Source organism: Caloenas nicobarica, chromosome 18 (genome assembly GCF_036013445.1).
Source record: "Caloenas nicobarica isolate bCalNic1 chromosome 18, bCalNic1.hap1, whole genome shotgun sequence".
NCBI lineage: Eukaryota > Metazoa > Chordata > Aves > Columbiformes > Columbidae > Caloenas > Caloenas nicobarica.
This window is the reverse complement of record NC_088262.1, coordinates 11525642-11543254: the sequence shown is the minus strand read 5'-3', so window position 1 is coordinate 11543254 and position 17613 is coordinate 11525642. Positions and strand designations below refer to the sequence as shown.

The window sequence follows — 17613 nt, the reverse complement described above, 5'->3', positions numbered from 1 at the left end:
AAAAGTATTTAACGATACTCTTCATTCTCTTCACTGCCTCCAAAAAAAAAAAAAAATTGTCATGATATGGCGTTATGAAGCGCCCAGCACCTCTATGAAATTCTGGAGCCAAGATGTGTAGATGAAGGTAATAGTAACCAGAATGAAAGGAGAAAAAAGTGCCTAATATTGGGGTGAAGGACCTAAACAGTGCTGTGTCTGTTGTAAATTGATTCTCTTCTACATCTGTTTCACCAACAAGAAAAATTACTTACAGTTTTTACTGACTGTAAAATAATAAAATAAATAAAAGCATGTGCATGTGCAATAGATCAGACAGTTAAAAGACACAGGCTAAACATACAGCAATAGCCAAAGATTAATGGGAACCCATAGCTGAATAGGGAGACAAAAATAGCAAAATGGAGAGTGAGAAGAAGCTACTAGTGTTCTGTATGCAAAGGAATCTACAGTCTTTATTCTCTACACACAATTGCAAAGACAAATTACATTGCGTAAGAAAGCGACCAAGAGGTTCACATTCTGTGCATCCCTCAGGTCACTTTTTTGCCTCATGATATCCTCACTCTTCCTCTTCTATCTTCTTGCCATGAAACTCCCGGCTCTTCACTCGGAGCTTGTTGACCTGCGACTCTGCAATGTCAGCCCGCTCCTCGGCTTCCTCGAGCTCGTGCTGGATCTTGCGGAACTTGGAGAGGTTGACATTGGACAGTTCCTCCTGTGTGGGGGGAGGGAGTTGGTGGTGATGAGCAGGGCTTTCAGTCCTGCTGCAGCTCGGCCTTGTGTGTCTTTGGGACTTCTCAAGGGGAAGGCCCAAAGCTCCATTCTTCTCCTACCGCTGCTTACATGTAAGCCTCACAGAGACCTCCTCATCCTCCCTTACTCAGGAACCCACTGGGACAAGCTTCACCAGTACTGTGTCACTCCTGAGGAGCTAATGCATCACTCGGGTGTGTCGTTTGTGTCTTTATTCTGACACTATTTGATGCCCAAATATCAATGTGAGGTTGAGAAAGACCCTGAAGCCTTCTGCCGTTGATCAGCAGCAGAGATACATGAATTTCTCAGTCAGTGGATGTGGCCCCTGGGTTTGTTTAGTCTGACACCATAGTGAAATAGCGTGACCAAAACTGTTGTGTCTTGAGTGTTTCTCTCGTGCAGCTTTCCTAGTGTTCATACTCATCTCAATGAGTGAGCTGCCCTGATAGAAGGTGGCACTTGCCCATCCTCCAAGCAATACTTACAGCCTCCTCAGCTTGTCTCTTGTAGGATTTCACCTTCATTTGCAGTTTGTCCACCAGATCTTGAAGCCTGAGAACATTCTTACGGTCTTCCTCAGACTAAGACAGATGACAAAAATGAGAGAGAATGAATTATTTGCTTACCATCACATGAGGTTAACAATTCCCCTTGGAAATGGCATGCGCAAAATTTGACTTGCACAGAGAAGGCTGTGTCAGCCCAAGAAGACCTCCTGCCTTACCTGGTAGGTCAGCTCCTTCACCCTCCTCTCGTACTTGCGCACACCCTTCACGGCTTCAGCGCTGCGCTTCTGCTCAGCATCAACCTCCCCTTCCAGCTCCCGCACCTGCAAGGACAAGCCCATCTCTGGAGCTTCCCTGATGGCTGCTTGTGTGACATGTTCACTCATGTACAAATAGCAGCCCTACGCACTCTGGCCTCCAGCTTCTGGATTTGCTTCTTGCCTCCCTTCAGGGCCAACTGCTCAGCCTCGTCCAGACGGTGCTGCAGGTCCTTCACCGTCTGGTCCAGGTTCTTCTTCATCCTCTCCAGGTGGGCGCTGGTGTCCTGCTCCTTCTTCAGCTCTTCTGCCATCATGGCTGCCTGATGAGACCAAAGGGTCAAGTCCATTTGGGGGCTGGAGACAGTTTGGAGGAGAATACATCCAGCATCAGCAATGAAAAGAGCCCTTGACTCACATCTGTGATGGCCTTCTTGGCCTTCTCTTCAGCATTGCGGGCTTCCTGGATTGTATCCTCCATTTCACTCTGAATTTGGGTAATGTCTGTTTCCAGCTTCTTCTTGGTGTTGATTAAGCTGGTGTTCTGTGTAACAGGAAAGATGTGGTTTGTGCTGTTAGACCTAATGCCTCCATATGAAGAGCTAAAAGGCAAGTATGGGTTATGAAAGTCTTTAATGCAAGAGTCCTCTACAGAGACACAGCAGCAAAGCAGACATGGGTGACTGGCTAGACTGGCCATATCATGGCATGTCTTCTCAAGTGTTTACATAGTAATCACTTAAAAGGTGCATAGCAATCTCACTCTTTGTTACCCCTTTTTGATGGGATTAGTTTCCAGTTGAGTGGCTGACCTGGGTGTGGAGGAGCTGCACACGTTCAGTGGCATCCAGAAGCTCCTGCTCAGCCAGTTTCCTCGAACGCTCCGTCTGCTCCAGGGCTGCCCGTAGTTCCTCAACTTCAGCCTGCAACAGGTTTGCTCTACGCTCCACAATGGCCACCTGCTCCTTCAGGTCCTCCTGTGTCCTGAGAGCATCGTCCAAGTGTATCTGGGTATCCTGAGAAAAAGACAAGAGAAATTGCAAGGTGCCAGTGTGTGCTTGGGTGCCAAAACTGTCAGGGATGTCACCTCTCTTTCAGCAGCTTTGCTGAACGGACCTTGAGCACTCCCTGTGTGTTTCTCAGGTTCTTTTGTGCCTCTGCAGCCACGCGGTTGGCATGGCTCAGCTGGATCTCCATTTCATTCAGGTCTCCCTCCATCTTCTTCTTCAGCCTCAGGGCTTCATTCCTGCTCCTGATCTCAGCGTCCAGGGTGCTCTGCATGGACTCCACAATTCTGAGGTGGTTTCTCTTCATCTGGTCAATCTCCTCATCTTTCTCTGCTATCTTCCTGTCAATCTCCGACTTCACCTGGTTGAGCTCAAGCTGGAGGCGCAGGATCTTCCCCTCTTCATGTTCCAGGGAGGCCTGGACAAAGTACAGGGGGAACAATGACTTAAACCATTGCTTGCTTCCTAAGTAATTACTTAAGCAGTACTTTGTGAAATCTAGGCTTGCTTTCATGCCAGCTTTGCAGATAACTACACCCATAGTTTCTGTCTGGACACCATTTCTCAGCACTCTGTGTACCTCAGCTTCCTCCAGAGCAGCCTGGATTTCAGATTTCTCCTGCTCAACCTGCTTCTTGACTTTCTCCAGCTCATGAATTGCCTTTCCTCCCTCTGCAATCTGCTCCGTGAGGTCGGAAATCTCCTCTGTGGGAACCAAGACCAATGGCATGGTCAGGCACAGAGCGCAACGGGAAGGTTGCGCAACCAAGGTGACAGACATCCTTGCCCACCTGCGGGCACAGACCCATGTGGAGCGGTGTGGAGCGCTGGACAGGGAGAAAGCCCTGCCAGGAGCAGAGGGCCAGGCACTTACGCTGCAAGTTCTTGTTCTCCCGCTTCAGCGTTTCCAGGTGGTCCAAGGACTCCTCATACGCATTCTTCATCTTAAAGAGCTCCGTGCTGAGAGAACGAGCCTCTTTCTGGGAGGCTTCCAGCTCAGCCTGCGTCTCCTCATACTTCTGTTTCCATTCTGCCAGGATCTGAAGAGAAACCAGGTGTGAGTTTGGATGTGGCCATCAGGAGGGGCTGCTCTGCCCAGGAAGCCCACGTCTGGAGCCCAAAAGACCTTGTCAAAGTTCTTCTGCTTCTTATCCAGAGCTGCACAGGCAGCATTTGATCGCTCCACGTCAATCATCAGGTCCTCCACTTCATTCTGCAGCCTCTGCTTTGTCTTTTCCAGGGAGGCACATTTGGCATTCACAGCTTCAACATGTTCCTCTGCCTCCTGCAGACGCTGTGCCAGCTTCTTCCTGGCAGGAGATCAGCACAGCTCCAGGTTAGAGCTTAAGGGTCTACCACGTCTATGTCCTGACACCTTCTGAGTGTCTGGCCTGGTCTAGCCATTCTAGCTCAAGGGCTGCATCTGTGTTTCCAACCTTCCCTTTTTCCACAGCACGCTCTTCCTCTCCCTACCTCTCTCCCCTTCACAGCAAAGGTGGTCTATTCCTGCCGTGGTCCCACCCCTGTCCTAACCCAAACTCAGAGACTCCAATTTCCCTTGACAGCCTCAGTCTTCTCCAGCCATTCAACATCCCACTTCCCACATACTTGGCCTCCTCCAGCTCCTCCGTGCGCTGAATAGCGTCAGTCTCATATTTGGTTCTCCACTGGGCCACTTCACTGTTGGCCTTGGACAGCGCACGCTGCAGCTCCCCCTTGGCTTCCTGCTCCTCCTCGTATTGTTCCCGGAGCAAGTCACAGTCGTGGCGAGCAGACTGCAGGGCATGGGCCAGGGCGTTCTTGGCCTGTGGGGACAATGGGATTGGTAACCTGAATACTTCGCTTGAGATGACTGTTGACATCACTCTCAAAAATTACAAATGAAACTCAAATTAGGCAAATGCAAAGCTGGAAGCTGCTGAAGCCATCATCCATGTGTTCTGGAGGATCAGACTGTGTTAGTGACAGGGGCTCTGGGAACAGTCGTCTACTGTTTGTTTAAGTGTTTCTACATATGTGTCTGTAGCCAGTGTATCGCCTGATTCTCACGAAAGACTTGTGGACGATTTCTTCCATCATCAAAATCATGACACTGCCCTTCCTCTCTAACCTATGAGATGGGGTATGTACCTTATGGGAATTCCCTCCAGTACTACATGTGTTTGCATAAAGAATATTGAACCAGTCTGGATCAGACAGGATTCTCCAGATACTTTTAGGGGTGATGTAGACTGTGTACAGCAGGGTACTTCCAGACCTTTATTTCTTCTTCTAGATGTCTCTTGAGTTCCTCAATCTGTTGGGTAAAGCCTTGCTTGCCCCTGGACAGCTGAGAAATCAGAGCATCCTTTTCCTCCACCTGGCGTGAATATTCACCTGGGAAGGGGAAATTGAAGAAAGGTAACTAGACTAGTAATATTATGACAATTTCTGGCTGTAAACCCATTTGATCAGGAGTGCCTGGAGAGGTTTTACCAGTTGTCACTCTTCACCCTGTGGTATCCTCATTGAGTGCAGGTTGTCCCATTCTATCTCAGGAATGAGTATATCTCACCTGATTCTGTCTGCAGACGAGCTCTTTGAGTATTGAGGTCATTGATCATTCGCTGATTCTGCTCCTCCTTTGTTTTAATCTCACTCAGCTGGTCTTCCAGAGTGCGGCACATCTTCTCCAGATTTGCCTAGGTAGAAAACACAACAAAAAAAAGGAGATCAACACCTGCACTCTCGTTATTCTAATAGCAGGGTTCTTTTTAATGAGAACGCTCTCGTTATTCTAATAGCAGGTCTCTTTTTAATGAGAATGTGGCTGGTAGATGTAGGCTATGGCCCGGTGGGCATTTTCTCTTTCAGTTCCATACCTTGGCCTTGGAGACAGACTCCATGTTACTGGCCAAGTCGTCAATCTCCATCTTCAGCTCACTCTTCTCCTTCTCCAGCTTCTGCTTCACTCTCTGCAGGTTGTCGATCTGCTCCCCAAGCTCAGCTGTGCTGTCTGCGTGCTTCTTGCGCAGGGCGGCAGCCGTGGCTTCGTGCTGCAGTGTGGCCTCTTCCAGGTCACGACGCATCTTCTGAAATTCTGCCTCACGCTTCTTGTTCATCTCAATCTGAGCTGCCGTAGCCCCTCCTGCTTCTTCCAGGCGCTCGCTGATCTCCTCTAGCTCCCTGGAGAGGTCAGCCCGATGCTTCTCGGCTTTTGCCCGAGAGGTTCGCTCGGCCTCAATTTCCTCCTCCAGTTCCTCAATACGGGCCTGCAGAATATTAGGGACTCTTCACACCTGGGCCTCCTCCTATCTGACCGGAGACTCGGAGAAAGATGGAAAGAACAGAGACTTACCTGCAGTTCCTTGATCTTCTTCTGTAATTGCATGCCCATTGCTTGCTCATCCTCGATTTTGCTCTGGATCTGGCTTATTTCAAAGTCTTTCCTGTTGGCAAATCAAACCATGTTAGAGATCAGGAAAAAAAGACAAGCGCAACCAGCCCAGCACTCAAATGCCCCACAGCCATGCTTACTTCTTCAGTTTCTCATCCAGCTGCTGCTTATCATTTTCCAAGTCCATTATGCTGTCTTGGGCCAGCTTCAGGTCTCCCTCGAGTTTCCTCTTAGCTCTCTCAAGGTCCATGCGCAGTTTCTTCTCTTGCTCCAGGGACCCTTCCAGCTAAAAAGAACAAGACCCTCAGCTCTCAGCTGGTCAGGTCTAACTCCATACCTGTCCTGTTCTTGCTGGATGGCCGTGTGCTCACATCGTCCACTTGTTGCTCCAGTTTGGTCTTGGCTTTGGTCAGTGTATTGACTTTGTCCTCTTCTGCCTGCAGGTCATCCAGTGTCTGCTGATGGGCCTCTTGGAGGGCTTTCTTCTCTTTTGTCAGCTTGGCGATGGTCTCATCCAGGGCTGCCATCTCCTCTGTCAGGTTTTTCACCTGTTGATTTTAAGAAAGTGCTGAAAGTCTGTGTAGGAGACTTGACTGCTGATACAGTGACCTTTTCACTTTGCAGTCCTTAGCCAGGAACTTGTCATTTTTATTTGGACTGCCTAGCTTCACCACTCTGATCCTCTAAATCTCGCTTTGTTTCGAGGATACCAGGCTGATATGGGAGGCATCTGTCACTTCCTCCTTTATTTGACTCCCTGTGTGTGTACCTTGTTTTCAGTGGCATGCTTTTCCTTCTCCACTTTGGCCAATGTTAACTCGAGGTCATCAATGTCTTTCTTCAGCTCTGAACATTCATCCTCCAGTTTCCTCTTCTTGGCTGTCAGTTCAGCATTAATTTCTTCCTCATCCTCAGCCCTTTCAGTCACCTCTTTAATTTTGGCTTCCAGCTGGATTTTGGTTTTGATGAGCTGGTCACATCGTTCCTCAGCATCAGCCAAACTGTCTGCTTCCTGGGGGACAGACACAGATTTTATGGGTTGTAATGTTTTGAAGTTTCTCTGCTCTGTCTTTTTTATCCCTGAGTAGGCGTGTGTTAATACACCGCTGAACGTGGTCTTCCACTCCAGAAACTGGAAGATCTTGCCATGTGACTATTGGGAAATCTGTTTATCTGGTATCAACATTGATACCAAATATTTTGTGTCTCTTCCAATTGTCTCACAGAGTGTAGCTATGAGAATAGCTCGTGCACCCACTAGCACAACACAACAGTGGTCACTTCAATTACTAGTTCCAGCAGGAGCAAAGGCTCGGAGTCTTTTTTTCCTGACAGGAAAAGTACGTAGTAGCTTTTTAATTGTCCCATTGAGAACATCATAATATTTGGTAAATTCAGACTTTTCCATCTTTTGAGAATGATGTAGTTGAGAAAGAAATTTATCACCTTTCTACATGCATTAAAATTGCTGCAAGACCAGCAGTGTTCTTGCCTTTGCTATCAGCCTATCTGTGCCCTCTTTCCAGGCCATGCCGAGCATTTACAGTGCTAACTAGTTGATCACTTCATTTGGTGTGAAGAAACTGCCTTTTCTAATTGAGTTTGAATGGGAAGTATCCATGTTTCTGAAAGTAATCATGGCTTCCCTAGTGTAGCTGTAAATAGTGCATCCTTCTGAGCTTTGCCCTGACTCTGTTAGACAGATACGCGGTGATGAAACTTGAGAAGGTGGAGATACTTCCCTTCCAGTTCAGAGCTCTCTGCTGTGGATTACTTGTTGCCCAGTGTTACGTGGCTCTTTCCTCAGGCAGCAGGAATGCCGGGTCTCATGTGGGGGTGCCACAAGACCCACCATGCCCCTGCCAGTGCCGGTTTACGCAGTGTTAGAGTGTGTGATTTAGAGCCTTTTCTACTACACATTTGTCAGCCTCCTGTGAGTCCCTGCTCAGGGTAAGAAGCGTTCTGGCTGTATAACATTACTTACCCAGGCACGAAAGACCTGTGATACTCACCGCCTGCACTTGGAGCTGCAGGTCATTTTTCTCCTGCAGCAGGGCCACCATTTTCTCCTCTAGCTCCTTCCTCTTTGCTTCAGACTTCGCGAGTTCTTCCTTGGTTTTCTCGAACTCTTGTTTCATGTTGGCCATCTCCTTCTCTGATTCTGCGCTCTTCAGCAAGGGCTTGATCTTGAAGAACAACTTCATCCAGGGCCAGTGCTTCACATTCATGAATGCACGAACGTTGTACTGGATACAGAAGATTGAGTCCCTGAAGTAAAATTCACATGGCTATTGCATACCGTGCTGGTGGTGAATTTAGACTCAATTAGGCAAGCAGTACGAGAACATGATACGTGAGTGAGAATTGTCTACCTCCTCTCCACCATTTTCCGATACTCCACTCTCATCAGGAAGCCCCTGCACCTGGCTTGTGTCATGGTCATAATCTCTGCTAGTTTCTCATCTCTCATCTCCTCCAGCAGCCCTATCAGCCCAGCTTTGAAGAACACCTTAAGAAAGGGAACATTGCAGCACATCAGTCTCAGGTAGTGCATAACAGAGGTACATAGTGTTTGAACACAAGACTTGTTTCTACCTTAGTGTGACCAAATCTATACTGGGTGTGGTCCACATCAATGGACCCAAGAAGCTTCTCTGAAGCCTTCTTGCTGTCCATGAACTGACCTTCTGGAATAGCACTTGCATTAAGCACTCTGTATCTGTAGGAGAAAGCAAAGCATGGAGAAATCCACATTACCGAGACCTCCACTGAGGCAGAGCCTCACAGCCACCTCAGCAGCAGCTGACTGTCTGACTCAGTAATGTCGTGTGTTAGGGACAGTTCATTCTTCCACAACAGTGAAAGCGGAGACTTTATACTCTTAACTCACAGCCCAAGGCAATCCTCAGCAGCAGCCGTGTCATATCATCATGAATTGGTAGGAAAACATTTTTGTATTACAGCTGAGTTCCTTGTTAAAATATTTGTATTAGGATACTCCGTCTGTTGTCAGCAACAGCTCTCAGCTGGTCATTTTCAGCTACAGCTGACTACATCCTTGACAGGCTCAGACCTCCCTAAAGACACTTCAGAAGTATTTCTAGGCCATTGGGGGGAAATATGCATTGTTGTTCAAATGTGAAGCGGATGTCTGAAGGAAAATTTTATGTTACATCACCCTTTTCCAGTGGTAGACTACTGTCATGTGATTTGACTGCAGAGTGTGTTCTTTAAACTGTGTAGTAAATATAATACTTAGGTAATTTAACACACTGAAGATTTGGAACAAGAAAAGAACAGGAAGAAAGGTGGAGCACTTTTACCTTTGCTTGAAGTCAGCATACAGGACTCTGCTGGGGAATCCTTTCCTGCAAATTCGGATTCCTTCCAGCACGCCATTGCACCGCAGCTGATGCAGCACCAGCTCATGCTCCATGGCACCTAACAAATACCACCATTAGTGACTTCTCCATTGTTTGATACTCACCAGAAGAGCTTCTGTGACTTTTTTTTCCCTCCGATTGAATCTGCTTACCTGGTGTTTTTGTTTCATTTGGGATGATGCATCGTACAAAATGCGGGTGAGTGCTGCGCAGATTTGTCATCAGCTTGTTTAAATTTTCCTGTGAGAGTACAAGGTGAACTGTACATCAGCAAATGAAAGATCTGCATCCCTGCATCTGCATGTATTTCATCCGTTGAAAAGACTCAATAATTCATCAGATTATACCATCATTTAAACTGAAAGAAAATTTACCTACAGTACATAATCTTCTTCAACCTCTTGCTAAAGGTCCACAAGAGCTATAAAATAAGTTTTCACATTTTAAATTCCCTCCCTTCAAGGAAGAAGAGACAAAGTGACTAAACCGATACCTACCCGGAAAAGGGCTGAGACAGTCTGGAAAGAAGAACCCTTCTTCTTGCCACCCTTTTTGCCACCACTCTCTGTAAATCAATTAAAACATTAATGTTGAACATTGAATTACAGAAGAGAAAACAATTTTTAAACATTTTCCTGTTTGATTTCCTGTCAGCTTCTTCCCACATTGAACATACAGTTTTCACAGAGCTGACCTGCATCTGCTCCACCATAGTTTGCAAAGAGGAAGGCCAGTGTCTTCACAGATGATTTCTGGTACAACCCAATGACAGTTTCGTTCAGGGGGTCCTTGTTCTTCTCCAGCCAGCCGGTGATGTTGTAGTCCACCGTACCCGCATAGTGTATCAGAGAGAAGTGAGCCTCAGCCTTCCCTTTGGTAGGTTTGGGCTTCTGAAAGTTGCTGGACTTGCCCAGATGTTGGTCATAGAGCTTGTTCTTGAAAGAGGTGTCAGTTGCCTTGGGGAACATGCACTCCTCTTCCAGGATGGAGAAGATGCCCATGGGCTGGAAGACATTACAACAGACAAGAAGGAGAAACTGATTGCTTGGTTGAAAAGGGGCTAGCGTTAGGACAAAAAGCTGTTTAACAAATCAGAAGATAATATTGCTTCTGTTCTTTTCTGGACAATATGTCACAGAAAATTAAGTGAGATTCATAATTTTCATCCTTGGTATTTTACCTTTACTTGTGGAACTACTTTTTAATATTTCTGGCAACATTACAAATTACAGAAATATAGAGCCTGGAATTACAGAATCCCAGCCTGGTGGGGGCTGAAGGGACCTCTGGAGATCCCCTAGTCCAACCCCCCTGCTAACGCAGAGTCACCAGAGCAGATCACACAGGTCGGTCCAGGCGGGTTTGAATGTCTCCAGAGAAGGAGACTCCACACCCGCTCTGGGCAGCCTGGTGCACGGCTCTGTCACCCTCAAAGTAAAGAATTTTATCCTCATATTCAGATGAAACCTCCTGTGCTTCAGTCTGTGCCTGTTGCCTCTCATCTTATTGTTGGGCACCACTGAAAAGAGTCTGGTCCATCCCCTTGACATCCACCCTGGAGATATTTATAAACAATGATAAGATCCCCTCTCAGCTTCTCTTCTCCAGGCTGAACAGACCCACCTCTCTCGGTCTCTCTTCATAAGAAAGGTGTACTAGGCCCCTATTCATCTTCGTAGCTGGGATTTTAATACAGACATTAAAAAATTCTTTGTGTATCCCTCAATAACTAGAGAATTCCAACATTAGTGCACCTGAACAAGAAGGATACCTTCTCAATGAGCTCAATGCAGGCAGCAAGGTCCATCCCAAAATCAATGAATGTCCATTCAATTCCTTCCTTCTTGTACTCCTCCTGCTCCAGCACGAACATGTGGTGGTTGAAGAACTGTTGCAGTTTCTCATTGGTGAAGTTGATGCACAGCTGCTCAAAGCTGTTGAACTGCCAAATGTAAAAAAATATGCAACTTTTTCCAAGGTATAGCCATTCCCACAAGGCTTTTTTCTGTGTTGTTCTAATCCTTCATTTTTCTCTTCAGATAAATACAAAGCCCATTCCCTTTCTGTTCTGTCAGAAATCTTTCAGTGGGATTGTACTTGGATTCCAAAGAGAGAAAAGACCTCTAATAAATTGTAATGTAGAGATATTTTTTCGTTTGTTATCATTCCAAGTAATATGAATTCTTTAATTATGATAATTATCCCTTATCCCTTACAAATCCCTTAATTCTAAATCAAATTTAGTAGATAACTTCAGCATACTTTCTCCCATCAGAACAAATTTATCACTAGACCCCGCCTCTCCCAATACCCCAGGTATGAAGACTGTCTCTATTTACTACTCAAATATTTTTCTGTTTTTAAGAGAGTGGCTTTAGATATTTCTAAGCCCTAGTATGGAACCTTCTGGGGTTCTTTCACCAGCAGCATGAGTATTTCTAAATCTTTCAATATTTTCCACACCTTTGGCCCATATAATTTTGTCACAGATTTCTTCCTTTTTTCTTTTACCTAAGCTTAATATTCTGTGGTATTTGTTTCACTCCTATTAAGATCTAAAGGTTGAAAAGGCCAATCTCTTTAATAGTGAAATCTCTTGATTTACAAAAAATCTGACTTTTCATGAAAGAAGTCTTAGAATTTTCTAACGCAAATTGTCCCTTCCATGAAGCTGTTGTGAAAACCCTGTTCCTTACATCAAAGATCTCAAAACCAGCAATGTCCAGGACACCAATGAAGTACTGTCTGGGCTGTTTTGTGTCCAGCTGCTGGTTAATTCGAAAAACCATCCACAAGAACATCTTCTCATAGACAGCCTTTGCAAGAGCACCTACAGCATTGTGCACCTTAAACAAAGGGAAAATGCAGAAAAGTTATTGCACAGAGAAATTTTAGGGAATTTTATCTGTCTGAAGATAAATTCTGTGGTACAATGATGTATTCCTAGCAGCCAATTGTTTTACCTGCTCCACAGTTTGACCTTTGGTCACATATTCATTCCCAACTTTGACTCGGGGGTAGCAGAGGGCCTTGAGCAGGTCTGCTGAGTTCAGACCCATCAGGTAGGCAGCCTTGTCAGCAACTGAAAGACAAGAGAGACAAAGAAAATATTTTTCCTTTGTCCACCACTGGACAAGGACTGGATTGATCTATGGGTGTGTGTCAAGAAATGACATCGGCATTCAAAATTCTTGACTGCAAATCTTTTAATCTAGTATCACGGCAAGCATATTGAATACAGAAAAGCTGTGAAATAAAATATTGGTGGTTTTTGGAAAGTAGTTATCAGTAAGAAACCTTTCCCTTAATATTTTAACTAAATTTATAAACTGAAAAAATGCTTTTCATAATGTTCACTTTAAGAATACATGAAGATTACAACTTGGCATGTCAGTCAATATCTAAGAAAGCTCTTATATTTATACAGATCATGCTCTACACTACTGATAGAAGTACAAAGTGTTCCAAAAAGATGGACTTGATTTCAAAGACATAGTGATTTCAAATTGGGTCCATCTTTTTAAAAAGGCCTCTAGGCACATGCAAGAGCTTAATATAGACCCCATGAATGCAACTAGAGAAGCTGCCCATTCAAAAATCTTGTCAATATCCTCTACATGCTAAATGAAAAAAATACATGAAACTAGCCCATCAAAAAGTAACTGAAGGATTGCCAATAAGTAAGATATTCCAGGGATTAGAAAAAAAGGTTCACAGCTTCATGGACACTAAAAGAAACATTACCTGCATTTCACTATAAAAAATAAAAAAGCTATAGCTTTTGTCCTGTCTAAAACCAAAAGTATCCTCCCAAAACTGATTTATTTATAAGGGTTAATTGCTAAGGACCTTCTGTGCCATCAGGCTCTGCCTGCTCCTCTCGTTGTTTCTGCTTGAACTTCAGATTCCCGTAGTGCATGACGGCCCCTGTCAGCTTGTAGATGGCAGTCTTTTCATCAGCAGTGAAGCCCAGGATGTCAATGGCACTCTGCAGTCAAAACAATGAAGTAAGAACATTGCCTAAAATCCTTAACAATCTCAGTAAAAATATTTCTTTCGAGCACTTACATCTGTAGCCATCAGTTCCTCCTGGTCATCAATGCTGGGAACAGTGACCTCACCCTGACTCACATAGTGGAAATCAAAAGGGTTGGTAGTAACGAGGAGCATGTCTGAAAGCAGGAAGACGCAAGACACAGGTTTTGCCAAGCAGGTAATAGGGTGAACTGTTGCTCAGTGATCATCCTCAAAAAGTCATAATGATCCTTCCTACCAATTAGCTCCGGCTTCTTGTTGGACATGATCTGATAGAAGATGTGGTAGCTTCTTTCTGCCGGGAGCTGGAAAGTGACTCTGGACTTCTCCAGCAGATCTGGCAAGGAAGGCAGAAGAGTCAGGCACAGGAATGCCCATGAAGGTGGGAATTTGGGAAGGAATGGGATGAGGCCAGGAGAGTCTCTTACAAGTTTCAATGTCAGCAGAAGCCAGTTTGCCTGTGGCTCCAAAGTGGATTCTGATGAATTTGCCCTGTTAAGGAGAAGAAGCAGCATTTCAGCCTGGATGGGTTCTTCTGATGTCTCCTTTACATGGCATACTGCTAGGGCCATCACTTGTCTTGGAATGAGAGGGAGAGATTTTGTCCAAAGCAACAACTCACAAAGCGTGAGGAGTTGTCGTTTCTCACGGTCTTGGCGTTTCCAAAGGCCTCCAGCAGGGGGTTGGCGCTGATGATTTGATCCTCAAGCGTTCCCTGCAGGATGAGAGATATTGCTGATTATCCTTTCCAAAAATCATGCCAGGAATGGAGAAAAGCTTTGATTCAAGCCAGCACCAATTAGCTTACCTGCATTTTGCCGGGCTCTTCCTTCTTCTTCTCCCCACTGGCTGCAATTGTTGCAAAGTACTGGATGACACGCTTTGTGTTCACAGTCTTCCCTGCACCGGATTCTCCGCTGTCAAAACAAAGAGAGAAGCAGAGAGCGTGTGGTCAGGCAGGAGATCCCCTGGCACCAGGCAACCCCGCAGGGACCCAGCAGGGAGTGTACGTACGTGATCAGGATCGACTGGTTCTCGCGATCTGTTAGAGGCAGAAAAAAAGATGTTATGACTATGTATTATGAACAGCCTGGATAAAAGTATCCGTGGGACCTTTAGAATATGTACTAGCAGATATGCCATCAGCCCTACTTCCTTTTGAAGATTTAAAAGTTCATAGCTGTAGCTGGCAAGCTGACATGTCAACACTCACGTGGATTTCAGGTGTAGCATATGCACTTCTTTTCCGGATATTCTCTTCATGTCAAGCTGTTCATTGTCTTCATGAAAATGACTCCAACTGAGGAGTATTTTTGTAGAACTACCAATTAGTTGAACTATCTGTAAGCTAAACTGAACTGGAGCAGGTCAAATCAGAAAACTTGTCATAATTTCCAGATCAGATTAAAAAACTTTGAACAGCAGAAGTCCCAGAATAGATTCCAGTGAGACTTCATTCATAAAATCATTGCACTATGAAAACCGAAAACAAAAAAAAATTTACCATCCTTTCATTTTTCTCAGTTTTATAGCTGGTCGTGAATACAAGCTTAAAAGTTATGCTAACAATAGCTGTTTTATCAACTGTGCTGAAGATCTTTGTTAAATTTGCATAGGTTACCTTCACCCTTATTAAAAAAAAATCTGCAGTTTTGCAGGGCAAGAATTCCCTTTAAAAAAAAGCAGCTTTTTTTTCTTTTGGTAAGTCACATATTTTCACACACCCAGTAATTGCTTTGTTTAGAAGTTGCTGGCAATTTGCCTGCTACAAAAAATCCAGATTACTGGTATGCCGTTCCTTAAAACTCCCTCACAACTTTTTTTTAAATGTTAGTGTAACAATTGCCATTTTCCAGGCAGTTTTCAGTGAACATTTATGATAGGTAGAGTTCCAATGAAATGCCTGGTTTAATTCTGTCCTGGCAACTGGCTAGTGTTTATTTTATTGTTGGGTTTTTTTTAAGGACACTTCAGTCTGAAGTTCCTCTGATGAGGAGGAGTTCCAGAAATTAACCATTTATTTGTTCTGATATGACCTTATATTTTTCAAGTTGTCTTTTTAAATTTTGGCTGTGTCAGTACAGACTGTACAGACTCATTTTAAGCCTTTCTGCTCCGTATGTATTTGAAAAAGAAATAAGCATTAAGTTTTTATGTGTGCTGCAAGTTGTTCTCAAACCCCCTAATTTTGCACGCCTTCTTGTGTTTTCAGAGTTAATAGCCAGAGTTATATTTTGAAGAAAGTCTGCGTGTGTTTAGGAACCTACATTAATAGGCTACCTAGCTGGAATGGCTTCCAGAGAAAGTGCTTTTTGCCAGATGATTTACATTTGTTCTGTGCTTCTAGGATGGTGTTTCCCAAGAATCTGCATGCAGTCTGAAGAGACTAAGCCATTAGACTAAGCCATTAAGCCAGCTGTCTCCCAGTGGAGAAGCCTGGGTTTGCATTCACCAAGTTCCTGCACATCTCATGGAGCTGTCAGCAAGAGTAAATGTAAGATGACTTACATAAATACTGCCATAAGACACAATAACCAAACATCAGTGCATTATCATTCGATTTTCATAGCATTCTCTTGCAATTAATCTTCTTACTGCTCTGAATACTACAGTATTAAATACAGTAATTGGGGAGGAAGGAGGAAACAAGATTTATTTTAATAAATTAAAATATCCCTCTTGTTTAATAATGTCAAAAGTTTTCACTACCTGTCTTTCTTATTGGTTTCATTTATATTAATGAATGAAAAGGAAGAACTGTTTCTGAGCTGGAGGTAGAAAGTATCAATTTTACGAGCAGGTTTCACTCTAATGTCTGACTAAGACTGCTTCCTCAGTTTTCGTAAAACCACCACAGGAAGAATCGGCTTCAATATTGAATCTCCCTTCCCTCTAACATCAAATCTTATTTTCAGAACTCCACCCTAGTGACTTTCAGCCTTGCAAAGCAAATCATTCAAAAAACGATTCTCTCAACTAAGAAGAAAACAGAAAATTTAAACTTTATCCAAATTTCTTTGAAGGAAAATCTGACGGTGTATTCAGTGATAAACCATATGCTCCCAAATACCCTGGTCAGTAAATTCTGACAGTGATTGTTAGAAACGTGATCTCAATTATAGTGTCCAGTAAAGAAAATATTTCCAGTGATCAGAGAACATCCACCCTCCCAACACTATTCGGCTGAACTATTTTGCAGTTAAAAGGTTTTTTTTCTCTCACTCTGCAAGTGTTCACAGCTAAATAATTTTAAAGAAAACCAAGCCACTCACCAGTCAGCATGAACTGATAGGCGTTGTCAGAGATGGAGAAGATGTGTGGAGGGGCCTCACTGCGTTTCTTGCCTCGGTAGGCCAACACCACCTCCGGGTTGTACACTGGCAGCCACTTGTAGGGGTTGACGGTGACGCAGAAGAGACCCGAGTAGGTCTGCGAGGAAGGGAGACAGCACGTTGCCTTCCCCTTAGCCTGGCAGAGCAGTTCTTCCCAGCTCCCCAAAGGAAGACTGCTGCTGGTACTTACGTAGATCATCCAGGCTGCATAACGCTCTTTGAGGTTGTACAGCACAGCGGGTTCGTGGAGGTGGGTCATCATGGCCATGTCCTCGACTTTATCGTACTTGGGAGGGTTCATGGAGAAGATTTGATCTTCCTTCACAGTCAGAGTCTGTCAAGGAAGAGAGACTGATATATGTCAGCTAAAATCTCAGAGTGGGAATCAAATGCAGATCTGAAACTTGCATTTTCCTCACCTCTCCAGCTTCTGTCTGGACAGTGACTTTCCCTGATTCCCTACTCTGGATCGTCCCTTTCACAAAGGATTCCTTGGGATGCACCACAAAGACGGATGTCTTGGCATCAAAAGGCTTGTTTTGGGCCTCGATTCTCTCCTTTTCTGACTTTCGGAGGTAAGGAGCCGCCTCCCCAAAAACAGCCATCTCAGCATCCGCAGAACTCATGTCTGCACTTTACTGAAGACACTTCAGTAGAAGATTCTGAGGGGGAAAGAAGATACTTTCCATCCGTTAGACAATAATTTTCTGTGCCAGTGATGAAATGTCTTATATTTTCTGTCTTTACAGTATTTAAACTAGTATATCATTTTCAGTAACAGTTGCTAGTATATTAACAAGTTGGAAACAGAAAGATGGCATGGAAAGCAGATTGAAAATTCCAGCTATCAGAAGCAAACCCTCCCTTCTGGTTATCAGAAGCAAGCAGAATGCAGTGAGACATGTAAGATGAAGAAAAATTGCTGTCTCTGCAGTGCTACAGAACCCACACACTTACC

The 17613-nt window shown here is 44.5% G+C and overlaps 1 protein-coding gene across 1 annotated transcript; it reads right to left on the bottom strand.

Annotated features, from left to right (window-relative positions):
- Nucleotides 1-428: 428 nt before the first annotated feature.
- On the bottom strand, nt 429-17348 carry LOC135995931 (myosin heavy chain, skeletal muscle, adult-like). Its single transcript, XM_065647571.1, has 38 exons — nt 17075-17348; nt 16846-16989; nt 16596-16752; nt 14338-14365; nt 14132-14240; nt 13946-14038; nt 13752-13815; nt 13562-13660; nt 13357-13460; nt 13138-13276; nt 12252-12370; nt 11985-12134; nt 11060-11230; nt 9983-10292; nt 9786-9853; nt 9441-9528; nt 9229-9346; nt 8501-8624; nt 8278-8414; nt 7918-8173; nt 6675-6917; nt 6277-6453; nt 6046-6191; nt 5867-5957; nt 5391-5780; nt 5084-5210; nt 4787-4905; nt 4138-4334; nt 3656-3839; nt 3404-3569; nt 3110-3234; nt 2639-2947; nt 2335-2538; nt 1941-2066; nt 1675-1845; nt 1484-1588; nt 1245-1340; nt 429-718 (listed from the first exon to the last, which is right to left on the bottom strand). Exons 1-38 carry the CDS (start codon nt 17279-17281, stop codon nt 563-565), a joined length of 5817 nt encoding a protein of 1938 aa, XP_065503643.1. The 5' UTR covers nt 17282-17348; the 3' UTR covers nt 429-562.
- Nucleotides 17349-17613: the final 265 nt, after the last annotated feature.